This window comes from Tinamus guttatus, unplaced genomic scaffold (assembly GCF_059628265.1).
Source record: "Tinamus guttatus ecotype Peru unplaced genomic scaffold, ASM5962826v1 Tinamus_guttatus_pri_ptg000197l, whole genome shotgun sequence".
Classification (NCBI taxonomy): domain Eukaryota; kingdom Metazoa; phylum Chordata; class Aves; order Tinamiformes; family Tinamidae; genus Tinamus; species Tinamus guttatus.
The window spans coordinates 5,371,228-5,389,421 of NW_028288731.1; the positions used below are offsets into that span (position 1 = coordinate 5,371,228).

Consider the following 18,194-nt stretch of genomic DNA (forward strand, 5'->3'; position numbering starts at 1 on the left):
GCACTGTTCCTCACCTTGCTAGGTTCCCTTGTGCAGGTTGTTTCTTTCCCTTTGCTTTCCATGTGTTTTGCTGACTAGTTTCTCTTGGTATTAAAAGCGAGAGTTTCGATGGCCACGTTGACCTCGTGCAGAGTTGCAGCAGCTGAGGCACATAAAATACATTACTTCCACCGTTCAAGAACATTACAAAAGTTCTACAGCAGATGTCATTGTATTTGATTGTACAGGAAGGTGAAATAGTCTCTATCCCAGAACGTTTGCAGTCTAGGAAAGTGCCATCTTAGCCTGTTTGGAGAGCTTATTCTTTCAGACATTGGACCATTTTTACATCAGCATAATGCATCTGATGGGGCCTTCACTTGTCGGAGCGCTGAAGAACAGCAGAGCTGGACAGTGGGACTGACCAGCCTGCCTAATTTGGCTGTTCCTGGGTGTGCAGTAGAGGCAGGCTGAGAGCCAGTCTTGTCTCAGCACCTACTTTAAGCAGCAGACCTCAGCTGCTCTTTTCACTGCTTTTCCACCCCCATGGTTTTGCTACCTCTTCCTGTTTCTACGCTGCTTGTATTTCATGGCTTTTCTCCCCCTTCTAAGATATATGCTCTATTTTACAGTGTTTCTCATGCACTAAAACAAATGCTAAGTCAAACAGTTACCAGAGCTGGAGAATCTAACCTTCCTCCAGTGAGCAGAGCCATCATGTTAACTTTAAGTATAGATTATTACTATTGAGCTTGTATTATCTTGGCTGTTTGCCCAGCATGTCCTTGATAACTCAGGGTCACAAAAATGAGTAATACCCTGTTCCTGCTCAGTAAGACACAGGATCAGCATGATTAAAATGGCCTTAGCATTCAAGATTCCTTTACATTTGGCACTCCGAATTAAATTTAAAAATGGTTCAAACTGCTTTCCGTGAATAATTGCTATTAACCCTCATTTCCCTTCTTGCCCCTTCCCAAGGCTGTTATTGATTCCAGGCTACTCAGCTGCTAAGAATATCCTTGGGTAATGTTTTAGGGATTTAAGGCACTAACACGAGTTTATCAAATTAATGGGATTCTGTAGGAAGCAGGCAAAGGCAGTTGCATAGATCTCTGCATGAACAGGGAGCCTGATACCTGCCTCTGAAACGGGAGCAATGCCAAGTAATGCATCTTGTCTGCTGCGCTCCTGTGCAATCATTTTCCCTCTAAAATTATATTCCTCTGGTGTGGGAGAATTTGGTACCTCTAAGAAGGACCCTTTTATAATCATTCCTAGTGAACTGACACGGAAGTGGCTTTCCCAGCCTTCTGCCTCCAGGTAATGATCCCTTTAAGGCTGTCCAAAATCCCACCCTAATTGGTTCAGGTCAGTGTCATGGGTAATTGGTGAACCAACAACAGCGGATTTGGACACAGTTCCAATATCATGCGTGTTTGGCCACAAGGCACTGCTTATGCTGAGCAAGATGATCTTTTTTTTTTTTTTTTCCCCAAGCAGAAGCTGAAGTATAAAACCACTCAATTGTTTTTCTCCTCAGCCCTCTCCCAGTAAAGCTGTACGGGTGTTGGAGAGCAAGAAGAGCTTGCATTTGCAAAACAAGTTCTGTCTTTTTTAGACACTCATGCAGAAGAAACTAAAGCTAAAAAAGTCAGTTAAAGGATCATCTGTGACCTACCTGTTTCCTCTTTCCCACTGGTAGAGCTGGCCGTATTTACATTTTCCTCAGTCCAGTGAATTTCCCTCATCTTCCCAAATGTTCTCCCTCATCTGGGGATTTTTGCACAGTATTACACAACCCTCATAGCCCTTGCTAGATCCCATTGCATCAGTTTGAGTTGTTCCCCCTCAGCAGAGGGCAGCTGTGAGGAGAGCACGTCGTGCTCCCTGTACCAAAGGGAATTACAAGGTGTGAGCCCGACGCTGCCCTTGCCCTTTCCGCTTGCCTGGGAATAGCGCAGTCACATTGTTTGCCAACTTTCAGAAGAGAAGCTGATTTTATGGCTGCCTACCGTGCCCATGAACAGACGCCCTTATATTGGCAGGCAGAAGCAAGTGATGACAGGTTGTCTTCAAATTATTCCCATTTTATACCAACACGAATCGTCCATGTTTGCTGTAAGGAGGATACAGGAAACGTTAAATACATCTTAGTTAAAATTTTCAGCAAAAGTGTCAGAAATTTCGTAATTCTAATGTACACTCACATTCTCCGTTTCTTTTGTCTTTATCACTGGTCCCCTCCCAGCTTAACAGCAGTGAAAATGAGGCAGTTTTGGCTATCCATTTATGTCGATGGAAATCATGAGCACAGCATGTCCTGTCAAAGCAATAGGCTCTGTTGTGTTTTTTGTGTATGGTATAATTGGACAACCCAGCTAGTCAATAAAATTCATCCCTGGATGAAGCCAAATTAAAACATGCAGGGAGTGACACAAAAGCTTTCTAGGACCTTGAATATCCTCAGGATGTAAGCTGAGGGAACCCAAAACTGGCTCAGGACACTTTGGTTTCCCTTCGGAGCTTGGCATTTTTGTCTGAAGTAGATCCCAGGCTACTTTGGAAAAGGGGAGTTTTATCTAGAGGGATTTGAGAGACAAATGACTTTTTCTTCTGCTGCCGTAAATGAATATATTTCCACCTGTGATAATGTCTGGAACATGCTGGGACTGTCTCTCCATGTTTGTGTGTGAGTTTGTACCAGCTGAGATTGGTTCCAGTTTTTATACAGAGTCCAAAGTGTTAACATTTGGGAGTTTCATTCAGGCCCAGTCTCTGCTTCTCTTTTGCAGTAGAACCTGCACAAAGGAATAACATGCAAGTGGCGTTTTGGAGCATAAGTAATTTATCAGGAAATAGCAACTTGCCTCCCAAATGCTTTCGCAGAAAGGTCAACAGATGGAGATGTTTTCCACACTCCCCTCAAAACTGTAGTTTTTGATCTTCTCTCCTGTGATGCTCCACAAAATGAGGCTGCACATTGTATTATTCATTTAATACTATAGTTCCCTGGTGACATCTTCACGTTCCTTAATGAGGGCAGCATCACTAAGTTGTTAGTAGCCTGAAGACTCTTGCAAATTAACATAGCGTGGAAGAGAAATTGAGAGAGGAGCTCCTTGCATAAAATGGAATGAGATCACTTGGTGGCCCTTTTTTCAATCTCTATTTCATATTAAAGGAGCAATGTTATCAAGGATGGTATAGCACACAGTTACCCAAAACTGGAATGCCCTTGTTTTTGCTCTGTAACTTGACTGACCAAAAGTAATTAATCCTTTGCAATACTAATTATGTAAGTTGAGCAAACATGATTTAGGTGTTTAACTGTGAGGAAGATAGGGCAGAAACATGCGCCTTGGTAAAATTATTGGAGAGAAACATTAGTGAATAAAATGTCTTTTAGTAGGGTGTTTTTGCTCTTGAGTAAATGCAAGTCATGCAGTTTGAAAAGACTAATACTGTGCTTAATACTGTACCCTTGCCCCGGTGTCAGGCACAGAGGCCTTATCCCCTGCCTGCTCGTAGGTCTCGCAGCACATGGAGAATAGAAGTGACTGGGCCAGTCCGCAAGTGCTGCCTGGTGACGCCTGCTGCTCCGGAGCCCGGTGACAGACGGGTCCCCATGAGTGAGGGGCTGCTCTGGGGAGCCCGCAGGAGCTGGGCAGAGCGACCTGCAGCGCTCAGTGACAGTCTGTGGGCAGCGCACACCGAGCTAGGATTTGGCAAGTGGCAGTGCTGACAGGATGACAGTAAGATGGGCTTTAGAAAAATGGTTGTAAGGGTGGCTTTGTTTCCAAACCGTGTCAGCAGTTTCAGTGCTTCTCTCAGCAGCGCTGGAAGGCAGTTGGGCAAAAGAACCTTTCCAGGGTCTGTCACAGATTCTCCAAGATCTGAGCCTGAGGCTCTCTCTACGTCTTAATTTGAGGGTAATACTATTTCAGTCCTCTTCACGTCCTTTATCTTTGTGTTTTCTGACAAAGACTTTTGATCTGCATTTGTTCATCACTAACGTTCAAGCAGTCAGGGAGGGAGGAGAAAAAAAGGCTTTCTCTTCCCCAAAGCTGGAAATACTTTGTTAGAAATCTCCAGTCAGAATGCTTTCAAATGGGAACTTGAAATTTGCTAAGGGAAAACAGATGTTTTTATAGGTTATAAATTTTCTTCTCCTAGAAGCTTTGAATGGGATCCCAGGCAGATCGCTATGGGCTGCTGACCCTTTCTATAACTAATGAGACTTCTTAGGAGTCAGACTTCAGGAGAGTATTTGTAGCCACCAGCCACCAGTTTGGAGAGAAATTATTTCTGCAGACTGAGAATGCAAAGAAATAATTCTCTGGTGTGCCCTGTGAGACAGGAATAGCACTTTGTCTGCATCCCTCTCAGATCTATGAAGCATCTGGGCAGTTCCTATCTTCACTTATTTGAGTGCAGGACAGGGACAGGGTCACACCTCTTGTCAGCTCTGCAGTTTGTTGCGGCCACTCTTGATTGTTACATTCCACCAAGTTTGGGACTTGATATTTTCTGGAATATCCCCACATCCCAGTTTTAGGCAGGAAGGTGGATATCAAGGAAGCTGTCCAATTTTCTACAGTAGGAATCGGGACATCTAAGTCGATAGTAAGCAAGACCCGGGCATCAGTGCAGAGAATTGTGCAGGGCAGGGCTGCTGCTGCAGAAGGGTTGGGTGCGCCCTCGTGGGCACCTGGAAACATACTGAAGAACTAGGCAGTAATACTGCTTTCTTCACTTAAAGAAGTGCTTACTCAAGCTGACTTTTTGCAGAGCCAGCAAGTCAGGCTTGGGAGCCTGCCATAAGGTTTCCTCCTTTCTTCCTTGCCTAAAAGAATTGTTCAAAAATGCAAGTGGCTGCCTTGAATCTTCTGCAATTTTTTTTCAGCCTTTATTGAAATATTTGACATTTAGTTCATTTGCTAGTGTCATTTTGCCTTTCCTGAGGGACCCTCGTATGGGAGTCTCCTGCTGGGTTCTCTAAGACATGTTTATAAAACAGCCCCTGTAAATAGAGTGCCCAGGCAGAGGCTCAGGGCCAGGCTGCTGGAGGTCACTATCACCCCTGTGTTGGGAAAATACTTCTGATGGACAGCGTCTATGATGGTTGTCACCGCCAGCATCGTCTCTTCACACGTGGGCTCGATCTGGTCTTCGGGCAGAACAAACCCGTAGGTTCCCTTGTCCCGCAGCTCAAACGTGTAGGAGAAGGGGATGCCTATCATGTGAGCCCAGTCCCGTGAGGAGCCGGAGTTGTTGTCTGCAAATTTCAGAAGAGAGGAGATGATAAAATTACTAGGCAGTGCTCTTTGTAAAAACCTTCTTGCTCTGCTTAATACAGGCTTGTCCCAGAATTCCTGAACTAAACAGCAATCGTGTATTACTGTGTCAGGGAGAGCAGAGCTCCTGGGTGCTGTGGCTCAGTTGCACTGAAAGTCTCTGTAGAAATTCCTAAGGGATCCCCTCCTCCATAAGACAGTCCTGTACAACAGCAGATGAGTTCCAGGGAGTCTGTGCTTTGAGGGCTTTGCCGTCATTGCTGTAGGGTACAAGATGGCTTGGCCATTTGTACCTGACCTCCTACATTGACACTGTTTGGAATGACTTTGCATATTTGCTTTTTAGCAAAATTTTGTTCTGTGACTTGAAAAAATCTCGTTGCTCCCTGTGTCGCTGCGTTTCTGCCTCATAGAACCTTTTTTCTTACCCATTCATTATAGTTACAAGCACTGGCAAAATGCAAACATCCATAGGCATGGACACGTTACCTTATTCTTGCAGTGTGCCTGCTGCTCACGCAGTGACTCCTCACAGCTGCTACATGCTAGCGTCTGAGGGAGCAACTATAGACCTGATGGGGATTTTAATTTTTGCTTGACTCCAGTGAAGACAAATAGGGGTTGTGCTGCTGACTTCAGCAGGGTCAGGATGATCTATCACCGATCTCGTTCTGTCCCCTGTGATGTATCTGTGAGGAGTTTGTGTAAGCCAGTAAGAACTGGCTTCTGATCAATGCTCCTCCCTTCTTGCAGTCGGCTCTTTAACACACAGGGTTATCTTGTATTCCAGGAACTGCTGCTTAGATGTTGCACTGAACTAGCCTATTAAATATTACTCAAAGAAGAAATTCAGCACAACAGCACTTACTGATACCTATGGCACAAGAATGACACTCTGCTTTGAAAAGCAGCAATCAAAGGTAAAAATAAATAAGCTTACATAAAATTGAAGAGGTTGATCCTACTCGGTAACTGGTCCCATATTTTCCCATCAGGGCAGCAGCTGCTTTCTCTGCGACTTGCATCTATAAATTCAAAATAGGAACAGCATTGTCATTAGTACCAGTAAACTGGGCAATTATTTTGAGTAGGCTAGCAAGGTTCCCAAATAGACATTGTAACAAAGTGAATATAAAACATTCAGAAGCTGAGGGGGGAGAAATATCCAAAAAGTAGGTGCCTACTTTGCTCCCATTCTGCTTGTGGACATGTTTGGAATCCCCTTTCTGGACACAACCATGAAAACTCTGTGTACATTAATAAACCTGCCCTCTGCCAGCGTGGAAGGAAAATGTTTTGCCCTACCAGTTCTTCGTTGTTACTTGGAGGAGTGGTCGTAGAGCCGTATGGAGTGAGGATGTACTGTCCATAGGAGTGAATAGTTAAATAGCACACAATGTCCTCCTTCTTCCTTTCAATGAACTGAGCCACAGCTCTTGTCTCTGGCTCTGATTCTGGTCCAGATCCACAAAAGATATTACTGCTGCAGTTATAAGAAACACCAATACCTGGAGAGGAATGCAAAAAGTGAATGAAAGGAGAGAGAAATGTATAAATCCCAGTTCAAGGGGAACAGGGAGTTTTCCTTAGAGTGTTAAGGTGTGTGTGTGTGGGCAGGGACCCTGCTCAGCTCAGAGGGACTTTACTATTTTTCACTGTTGATAGCCACTGCAATTTGCTACAAGACTGAAACCCTTTGCAGATTTGCAAGCTGGCTGCAGCAAAAGCACTGACACCACCACAGTGCCCCACCTGCCCAGGAACTTCTGGAGGTTCCTTGAAATTCATGGCAAACACAAATACTGGCTGTAAGCGACCAACTCTTAGCATATGCCTACAGCTGATGCTGCTTCTGCAGTGAATTAGAGGTGTAGTTTACAAGCAGCTTGCAAAAATAAATGCTGCCTGAAACCAGTGACTTGAATTTTCTACAAACCGATTTTTTATTTTTATGTATGTCTTGAAGACACCAAAACGAGTATTCCTTCCTTAAAGGCAATCACCTTATTCCAAAGACTAGTTCTTATTCTTGCTTTATCTTTTTGTAGCAGGTCTGAAGTACTCAGGACTTACTGCCCCAGGAGGAATTGAAGTTCCGGTTCAGATCTGTGCCATAGCAGGTGCCATTCATGTAAGGAGATCGGTTTTTCCTCCACAAGCGTTCCTAAACAGACATAACTGCAGTTACAATCAATATGTAAAGGCTCCCATTTTCCGGACGTCTCCGTTCGGGTAGCTCTTGCACTGCAGGGAACTCTGAGTGCAAGAGGGATAAAGCTTTGTGACAGAACATCTCAGTATCTACTGTAGCCAGGCTGATGTCTTCCACAGTCTGCACACACCTTGAAATGAGCCTCCTGAGCTTTAGAAAAAGCATCCTATTTCCTTAGCACTCGACTGTTTCCATGCAGTGTTGTGCACCTAAGAGATTGGCACCGAGAGATTCTCTCTGAGTCCAGGAGAGATTATAGTCGAGCAGATGTTCATTTCAGCTTTGAAAAGATGAACGTTTCTCTGTCAGCTAATCTTGCTGCTGCTTCTTGCTTGCCTGCTGTACAAGGATTCACTGCGTGCCCTGGCCCTGTGGCAGCTCCACACCTGCTATGGAGCAAGCTGGGATCACGCCATTGGAAGTTTGTTCTCTTGGGCCATCCTAAGGTCCTACACTGAAAGATGCTTATTCTGGGCTCAAGGGCCTAGAAAACTAATGTCATTTTTCTCCCTATCAGAAAAGGAAGATTATCTGGAGGGGCACAACAATTTTAAAGCCAGATATTTCGGGAACTCTTGATTCTTTTTGTGCCACTCTTCAACAAGGTGGGTCCATCAGATAGCTCAGAGCTCGTGTGAAGCAGAACTGGCTCCTTGAGGAATGCTTAGCGCTGTCGCCCACTACCCAAAGCAACAGCTCCTGTGGCTTCACCCTTATTTCCCTATAAGGCTCATGGTGTTTGCCAGGAGTTTTTAGCTGTGTGTTCTCAAGTGACTGCTGATTTACCAGAAGAAACAAAATCCCTCTGCCATGAGAGAATTTATGTGAGCAATGATTCTGACACTGTTTTCCATTTAGCTGCAATTACTATATCAAAAGTTAACAGAAACATGCTGTGCACATTTACTTTTCACTCCTTAGATTTTCATTGCTTACTTTTTCCCAGGAGTAGATGTAACCATCAACATTGAGGACTGGCAAGATATACAGGTCCAAATTCTGAAGAAATCTGCTGATATTTGGGTCTGATTCGTAATTCTGTAGAATCTGAGAAGAAAAAATACGAAGGGCTGAACAGAGATCAAGTGGTAATCCCTGGCAAGAACCAGTTTAGAACTATCAAAGTTCGCTCGCTCCTCACCGTGGTATCCATGATCTACTTGATCCCCAATTGTATTGAGATATCTGCTGATTATAGAGTGACAGTGTATCCAGTTGCAGTGGCTTTGAAACCGTTCACATGGAGGACACCACATGCTAAGAAATATCACATATCTCATCTCACATGGGTTTGACCTTATGTCTCCACAAGTATCTGTGCAGTGTATTCATTTTGAAAGTCACAATTTTACAGAAAATGCATAGCACTTGGTACCAAGGTACTGAAGAGAACTGAACTATTGAAAGTAATTATTTATTATTATTATTAATAATAATAATATTTTTATTTAGGAAAAATGAGGACTCACTTCTTTCACAAACCACTGGCAGAAGGCTGGAGCGATCCATTCTCTGGCATGAATCCCACAGTCCATCCAGATGATCTTTTTGTTTTTATTTGATGGCTGACTGATCTGAGAGAGTGCAAAAATGATGGTGTGGAAAACTATTAAGTTACAATAAAATAGCTTAGCCTATTACAGGAAGAAAGGGATGTTCCTTGGTATACTGCTGAGCCATCTGAGATAATAATTATTATAGACTTCATTAGGACTTTCCTTCCTAATAGGAAAGCCTATTAGGCTTTGCTTCCTAATAACCCAATTTCTGTAGTATCTTGGGGCAAGAATCTTAAAGTCTCTGTTGAACAGGAGTGCCAATAAAACAGTTTCTTCTTCATTTATATTAGTCATTCAGAGTACTGATTGCTCTTATTTCGAGATTCTTTTTTTAGAAAGGGAAGCATAAAAAGCAGGGAAGTTAATTTTACTCAGGGATAGGAACCTGTTAGACAATAACTAACTTTACCATTAACACTATTTTTTTACCAGGGCTTCCAAGAAAGAAACGTAACAGAACAGTGATAGTAGAAAAGCTGTATGTTGTGCAGGATAACAACAAAACAACATGTAACCTTGCATCCTTGCACACAGCTGTCACCAAACTAGGCTTAGCTTGATCGGTATTTTAAAATTGGATCAAAGTTGCTGTTTTCACCACGTAAGAGCAATAGCATGAATGTGGTGATAGTGTGTGCGAAAGGTGGTCTTACTGCTTCTTAGGAAAAATCTGAATCCTCTCTTCTCCCATATACTGTTTTGCAACAATACTCTTCATTTATTTAAAAAAACAGTCCTCTTACCTGCAGATAATAGATAGTTCGATTCTCGCTCGTCTTTCCCAGGTCGTGCTGAGTCACCAGCTCACTGTTGCTCTCCTTTACTTGAGTCATCCACTCATAAATCTGGAATAGTCACAGAAAATTCCTGCTGCTGAGGGGCAGTTTCCCACCTCCATTTCCAGATTAAAGTGTTTTCTGCTGCGTAGACAAGCAGTGTTTTTCTCAGAGCATATTTCAGTCTGTGGTACCACTTAACATTGATGGAAGGTCTTTCACTTGCCTTAGAGCAAGCGAGTGATCATCCCTCGCAGCGCTGGGTGCTAAAAGAGACCAGCCCTGCAATACAGCCCCGCAACTCTATTCGGGGCTTCTCTTGCTTTCACAAGACATGAGACGTCACCATCAAACCTACAAAACAGCTCTGCAGTCTCTTCCGTATCAGTATCGATTCCATGTTGAAGTTCAGCAACAGTCATAAGAAATGGACAGCTTAGACCCAAAATACCTTAGGATTGATTTCATAGACTCATAGAATGCAGAAGGTTGGAAGGGACCTCTAGAGATCATCTAGTCCAACCCCCTGCACACGCAGGGTCACCTAGAGCACGTGGCACAGGACTGCGTCCAAGCGGGTTTGAAGATCTCCAGAGAAGGAGATCTAGGATTCAAAGTGCTGAGCCTTTGCCCAGGCTTACACACTAGTCTGTGAATCACCAAGAAGTCCTCACTCCCCACCCTCATAACTTTATTCTCCTTGAAAGTGTCAGCAATTGTCCTTAAATTGCACTTTCCTCCTGGTGTCCCAGTGCTCAGCCCTGGACCTCCTGTCAGAGGCAGCAGTGGTCATTGCACTTCACATTCAGCTGAGCATCAAAAATACTGGAGCTTAAATGAATAAATAGTGCTAAAGATAATGATAAAGCATGATAAGGTAAACAAGTAGCAAGCCAATGAATTGAAACTTAGAATATTACTTGAAAAATAATATGGCCACTTCACACAGAACTTTCATGTTTTCATCAGGGAAGAAATGGAGGTTTGATCAAATCAATGGCAAATTCACAGTCAAGTCAAATGGACTAAGATTCTAGCAAACAGGAAGAGAAAACACCCTTGAAGGCGGAAGGAGCACCCCAGACTTCAGTAGAGCTTCCTGCAAAAGCAGAGTTGCTTCCTGTGGCGTTGATAAAACAGCAGCAAAGGGAGCAGACTTGGGTTCCTCCTTACCTCTTCCATTGGATGATACTGCGTGTAGTTGTAGTCTGCTGGCCCCTGCCTGGAGCTGCTCCGCATCCTGGGCACACTCTGATCCACCAGTGCCTGCACGTCCTGCTTCAGGGTGCTGAGGAGAGGGGAAGGGGGAAGACAGAAAATGCTCACCAATTGCTCAACAAAGCTGTTTGTTTGTTTGTTTGTTTTTAAATTTTCTTCCTCTCCTCTCCTCTCCTCTCCTAAAATGCTCTTATTTTAGCTCAAATTAACCCAGAAACTGGCACAGTATTGGCCTGATTGCATGATCAAGGGAGTCAGTACAACATTTTCCTTGACTCCAGAGAACTTTGGATCATGTGCTGTGCTTTCTCACCGAAAACAGCCCTTTGTAATACTGTTATAAATCTGTGCTCATTGTAAATACTTGTGATAACTGCAAAGGTAGCTTAAACATTGCTGATGTTGAACACCATAAGGGCTAATAGGCTCTTCTGCTGACGCTGGCATCAGTCGGCATTTCTGGAAGCTGCACGTGGAACATTTAACTTTTCACTTTGAGCTTTGATTCACATCTGAGCTTCAAACTAAAATTTAGGCAGTGCAAATTCCCATGAACTGAAACCACACACACAGAAAGCCTTATCAGAGCTCTGGAGAACTGAAACTGCAGTTTGACAGAGCCAGAATATTCATGTCCTGATTCTAATTTGTCATTTATGTCTCTGCTACTACACACCTAACTGTCACATTACTTTTGTTGCATGTGAACTACCTTCTAAAAGGTGACTTCTGCTTTGAATCTATTACAAGAAATTTAACCCTAACATTGCTTTCCTCCTCTTCTCCACCCTCCTGCAAGAAAGCCAAAGTTTTGGCTTCACTTTGAAATAAGCCACTTTTTTATTTTCTGGACCCTACACAGTATGAACACAGTTCTGACACCAATCCAAGAGAAAAAAAGTAAGCTTCTAATTTCAGTTTAGACGTAAATTTTCCACTAGAATCAGTTAAAACTGTTAGAACATGAAAAGCCTTGATATAAAAGATTAAATATCTTGTGGAATGTGGTCTAAAAGTCCTGAGTATCTGAACCCGACACTAAGAGGAATTTGCTAGGTAAGATGTCAAGATCAACATCAACTCTAAACAGCTTCAGAGTGGCCCAATCCTGCTTTAGCTTATCTTTGATTAGTGAGTGTCACTGGATGTCTTAAGGGCCATTGCTCATCAGCAGTGGATGGCTACAGAATTATTTGTAAGTCAGTTCTGCATGGGAGGCTGCCCTGTGAGAAATAGATCTTTGCTCAGTTGTTTAATCCCCATTGGCTTTATGAACACTCTGCGTGTCTGAAACTTTCCTGGTGACTCAGACCTCCTGGCTGGAAGCAGCAACATGGTGAGTGGCCAAGCTGTGGACGTACTAAAGCCTCTCAGGGCTTTCTGCTGCAGGTGGCTCTCACGGCATGCACAGTGGGACCTGCTGCTAGGCCCTCTGTCTTGGTCTGCCCTGGATGGCAGCAGGAAATTCTCCCCATCCTACCCACACGGGCAGGGGTGAGGGCATTAGAGAGCCTGCAGTTTTGAAGAAATTCCCTTTGCAAGGGCTCTTCTCCAAAGCAGGGGAAGCAACAAAAGGCAGGGAAATGGGGAGCAACAGACACCCTGCTTCTTTTCAGTAACATTGACCAAACTTTCAGGTTCCCCAAAACAGGGAGGACTCGTACTGCTCAAGAGCAAAGCAGGCTCCTTTAAGTGGCAGCTGGACCAAACTTGGCCTCCTGCCCTGACTTGAGAATTGAGTCACATCTCTGAACCATCCTCTGCCACTGAGGAGGAAAGACAGGTCAGGCATTCCAGCTCCAAATTCACAGCCCAGCCTAGCTAGACGGTGAATGAACAGTGGTGTTAAACTCAGAGGTAGACATGGCATCTGTGCCAGGTGGAGTTGGAGCCTCTTGGGGACAAGGGTCAGATCCTATCACCAGTACTTGCTGACTGTTCATGAGAAAGGGCTTGTCCTTTTGTGATAGCAAAGGAGATGGTTCGAGCCACTTTCCTATCAGGAAATTAGAGGTCATACTCGTAGGAGATCAGATGCTCATCTAAGCTGTCTTTCACCTCCTGCACCAGAGGGGCTGGGACCCTCATATGCAGGTCTTCTCCAGTCCGGATGTCTTCAGGCAGCAGGGGCTTCCACAGATCCACCTCGGCAGAGGAGAAGAAAGAAATGCAAAAATCAAGCTCTGTTTTCAGAATGAAAAAAATATATTTAAGATAGAGCAGCTGCAGATCAATACGTGGAAGATGAATTTCTTCAAATTCTCCCTTAAACAGTCCCCAGCCATCTGTTCTTTGAGTGTGCAGCACTGGCTTAGGGTTTCCATTGACACAGACACCACTGGTGCACGAGGAAACTATCTTTTCCCCATAAATTCCTCCAGCTGGTAAAAGGACAATTCAACCCTAAATTACAGGTAAAAACAAGCAAGCAAACAAAAACAAAACCAACTTTCTCAAGATATCTTCTATCTCATTGCTATTCAAAGTAACATGCAAATCTGTTTTACAAAGACTCCTGTCTGCTTTTTGTGCACCTTGGTAATTCTTACTTACCAGCAAGGTGTTGCAAAGGTGCTGGATGTGCTGGACTTGCTGAAGTGTTTTTGGCACGATATGTAAAACCTGATCCCTGGAAATTTAGTGGAGAAACAAGATTAGTTTTAATATCTGCTAAAATCTCCATTATTCCCATAAGTGAAGAGGAGGTATGCTGTTTTACAGAAGGAAAAAAAGAGCACGTTAACTGAGTGCTATTTGAACAAAAGCATGTCCCAGGGATGAATTCCTGAATTGGTCTAGCTGCATGTAGGAGTAAGTGAGGTGAGTTTCTGTTGCTGGGGCATCGATTTACTTGGTCAGATATCACTTTTTTTTCTTGCTCCTGTTCAGGAATTATTTCAGATAGGATTCATGTTTTGCTGATCTACTTCAAAATGCAAGAAAGTTAGATAGGCATGGTATACAAACATTGCTCACTAACTGCTTGCCATGAGAATAACCAGTTTATTCAATCAATAGTGAAGAGAGTGGTCTCCAAAATCACATTTGCTTACAGACCTATAGGGAAAGAACAGTTTCTGGTACGGGGTGTGTGATGACTTTGTATTTTTTTCAAAAAGGCACATAGATTCAGTTTCTGAGTGTATATTTTCATTAGTCACCATTAAACTATATTTTTTGCAGACTTAATGTGAAAGAAGAGTATTGCAAGTTTACAGAGAACAAATAAAAAATGGTTGAACTGCAGAAGAAACAAATTTGTAAACTCTGTTCTGAAAGAAAACCTTCAAAATTCTGTTTCTTCTTTTTTCTTTTTTTTTCCAATGTTCATTGAGATCACCTTTCCAGGCCTGGTAGGAAGTGTGACATTTCTAATGAGAGAGTTTTGTAATAAGAAGAAGACTTCGATGACTGCATTACAACACTCAAAGGTGTGATGGCATTTTACCCACTGCTGATGTGATGAACTTGAGAAATGCTTTTCTTCATTAATAACCAATAACTGCTACTTCAACCAAGTCTCCTTCGGAGATATCTGTGGGTTTTGGAACCATTACAGAATGTGTAGAAAAACAGAGAAAGTTTTACACTTACAGATTCTGTAACAGAAACTCTTATGGCTGACACCTTGCATGGGGAATCATTATGGTTGTCAATACGATATGCTGTCATCATCTGAACTGCAACTGCTACCATTTGAGATTCAATACACAAATACACAATTATCAGCTTAATATACATCCAAATAGAATTCACCATTCATATTATTAACTGAAAAATACGGCAATTTTTTTAACATCTCTCTCTTGAATATATCACCTTTGCTAACAGACCAGCATAAAACTTAATAATGGACTTTGGGTTCAGAAGATGCTGTTAGAATATAGTTATGTATGGCATATTCCTTTATCTGTGGGGCAAAATGATTGCATTTGCATTGCTAACCATTTCGTACAACAGCCACGGTATCTTTGCAATAGAACTCGGAGATGCAGGATAAACATCTTTGCTGGGAGAATAAACATCTCAGCTGCAGTTCAGAGTTTGTTCTCTCTTATTGCCTGAGCTTGCTTTGCTCTTTGTCTAACAGGAAGGGAAACAATATCCTGTAATATCTTTCTATCCTCATTGACATTATGTCTTAATTACACCAAATGAAAGAAATGCCAGACAGATTGCTGCCAGATGGCCGGCTCTTATTTACTGATAAACCTTTTACAATAGCCAGTGTGGAGACAGATCATTTCTAATAGTACACTAAGATTAGAAAGCACAAACTCATTTATGGTTATGGACTAGGATTCTCAGTGCAGAATTGCAAAGTCAGCCCATGTAAGACAACAATTTTATGATACTTCAGTTAATATTTCTTACCAAATTAAAAGACTATTCTCAGCACAAGCTGCATTTCTTGGTTGCTCCTAGCCTCTGATCTTTAAGTTAGGTTGTTGCACAGAGCAAATGACAAAAAAAAAAAAAAAAAAAAAAAAGGAAAGAAAAAAAATAGCCCTGATGGTCTTTACTGGTTGCTTCATCTTTGTGCAAATGCTCAACTCAAAATCAGACTTAGGCTATTAAGGGCTCTCTTAATTCCTGTGTGGGTGGCAGCTTCAGTTCTGGACAGTAGATAGAAACCAAGAGGAATAATGCATTACTAAAGATTCATTGAATTCATCACAGTTATATCAGCAGGCTTTGAGTGGCTCCATGATACAAATATAAATATTATACAAAGAAAATAATATATTATAAAGGAAGAGGTGGTGACTGTGTACACTAATGCCAGAAGAGGTGTAGGACAGGCAGACCAGGAAGGAACTTAGTGCAGTACATGTGCAGTGTGTTCATTTTCCTCCCCATTTTAAAAATTTGTAGCTATGGGGTATAGTTCCTCTAAAAACATTTAGCATTGGTTCACTTTATTTATTTTAGATAACTCTATTTATAATGCTATTTGTGGACATTAAGCATCCTCACCACATTTGTGCTCCTCCTTGCAAGTCCCAACTGCTGCAAATGCACAGAATGATATATTGTTTTTGTAAAATTTAGGGTGAGTGGAACTAAATAGTTCAGATAGGCAAACAGCACAATTTTATAACACCCCATTTCTTAAGAAACAGAATTGAGGAGGAAAAATACAGGAAAACTAGCCAATCATGCTTTTTCAAAAAGCACTTGTCAGAAATAAAAATGTGATAATCTCTTTCCGTAAAAGTGTTTGCTTGAAGATTGTCTGGCTCAATTTCATTGGCATATTTTCAGGTTTTGCCAGGTTTTTACTCCCAGACTTTATCAGTTATTTTTATTACAAGACTTTTTTGATTGTTTTTTTTTTCTTCCTGCATGTATTTTATTTCTTCTCTTTTTCTTGTTGTTACGGATATCCAACAGGAGGTCAGCATTTGCACTGCTTTTGACACTATTATTTTCACAAAACCTCTTTTATTAATGGATCTCGTGTCTTTGTTCAATCATTTTTTCCCTTCAATATATTCAGAAAAGGCATTTTATTCCCAGAGCATCATATTTCAGAAGTTCATTACAAAAGAGGCTAAGCTAAATGATTTGCAGCTAATGATGGAAGTAGAGCACCTGGAGGTGCATCTGAGGGGCATTCTGTGTCTCCCATAGCTGTACTCATATCTTTGCTGGCTTGGATTGATTCCCTCTTTTCTGCTTCCCATCATTATTTTTCTTCCCAAATCTTACTATAAAGCTTACAGCTTAGTAACTCTCTCCCTAGGATTTCATTTCAGAATTGTTATTATTCTTTTACACAGTTCCTTGGAGCATCACCGTGTGCACAGTTCTTCCCAATACCTGGTTTGTACTCACCCGTCATATTGCAGTTTCAAGCTGACAATTCCAGAAACTTGAATCCCTAGAGAAAAGATGATCCCAAGAAAAAGCTGCATCTTTGTGTGCAAACGACCCAATCCGAACAATGCAGGACTAAAGAGGATGAGGATAGATTCAAATATCCATCTGATTTGTACTGAACACTTAATTTGTGCAAATATATAACCAGGCTTATTATGGAAGGAAACCTGCCCATGTTGAATCATTAACTTCTCTTTACACTTTGAAATACACTTGCACTTTGATAGTTCCACTTTTTCTTAATTCCCTAAGCTCCCTGTTCCATACCCCAAAACACACCCGTACACACAGCATCGTTTCCACTTAAGCACTCCTTTGAAGGGGGAAGAAGATTTTTCTGTATGTCCAAGAAAATGTTATCTCGAAGCTCCATGGAAACTAGTGAGGATTAGTTCATAGAAAATGCAGGGATAGGACGACCAAGAGAAATCTGGTATGACAAGCTCCATCCTTGCTCTCTTCTCTCGTGTACCATGTCACTGTGGAATGCTTTTTTGACCTTCTAAATGGCATTTCTGTCACTCAGCTAGCTAGAGAAAATTAAGATGTGAAAGAAACAACCAAGATTTCTTTAAAAGGGAGTGATGGAGACATCACAGCCTCATCTAAACCATATTTAGTTGGGCCAGATCAATCTCTGGCCACAGACCGTCAACTTTACACTGCCATAAAAAGTGTTTTTGTTATACTTAAAATTATGGGCTGGTCAGTGTCTGAAATATTACATTTCTCATTTAGTTCATATATCAAGAGTAAACAGTTGAATTCCTGTCTTAGTAGACTAAAGTTAGGCATATAGCACCATTCTTCAGAAATACATTGTTTCACTCAGCCTCTGCCTTGAATTAAAGCCATTCCCTTGTCATTTAATGTGGCAAGCTGCAGGGATTTGGGGTGAAGGGAGTGAAGGCAGTCAGTCTGTTTGTTTACACATGCAGTGAATATTAACTGTAATCATGACGTCTCTGTAAAACCTTATCAGCAAAGAGTCTTCTTATGTTGTTAGCTGTTACCATCTTTATTGCCACACACTGTATTTAATCTGCTGGGCAGCCTGATCCTGAGAATGATGAGGATTTCCCTCCGTGCAGATATCCAACCCACAGTGGCTTCAAGAAGAGCTGAAGGAAGTCCACCTTGCAGGGCCAGAGACAACTCTATTTGTAGTGGAAATAATAGAAAAAAACAAACTCCTGTTAGAAGACCGTATTCCATATTAATGAGATAACCTTACCTTCTACTTCCTTTTTTTTTCACCACTGCTATGCAG

General features: G+C 42.1%; 1 protein-coding gene across 1 annotated transcript; it reads right to left on the reverse strand.

Annotated features, from left to right (window-relative positions):
* Positions 1-4,988: 4,988 nt before the first annotated feature.
* On the reverse strand, positions 4,989-16,959 carry CPO (carboxypeptidase O). The gene is made up of 11 exons (XM_010212246.2): positions 16,880-16,959; positions 13,595-13,670; positions 13,062-13,186; positions 10,997-11,111; positions 9,791-9,892; positions 8,958-9,062; positions 8,425-8,535; positions 7,350-7,440; positions 6,582-6,784; positions 6,217-6,301; positions 4,989-5,257 (listed from the first exon to the last, which is right to left on the reverse strand). Exons 1-11 carry the CDS (start codon positions 16,957-16,959, stop codon positions 4,989-4,991), a joined length of 1,362 nt encoding a protein of 453 aa, XP_010210548.2.
* Positions 16,960-18,194: the final 1,235 nt, after the last annotated feature.

Coding starts and splice junctions, on each gene's coding strand:
- CPO (XM_010212246.2), bottom strand. CDS start 16,959: ATGCAGCTTTTTCTTGGGATCATCTTTTCTCTAGGGATTCAAGTTTCT. Junction 13,187..13,594: donor ACCTTTGCAACACCTTGCTG/GTAAGTAAGAAT, acceptor TCCTCTGCCGAG/GTGGATCTGTGGAAGCCCCT. Junction 6,302..6,581: donor CAAGTAACAACGAAGAACTG/GTAGGGCAAAAC, acceptor TTGAATTTATAG/ATGCAAGTCGCAGAGAAAGC.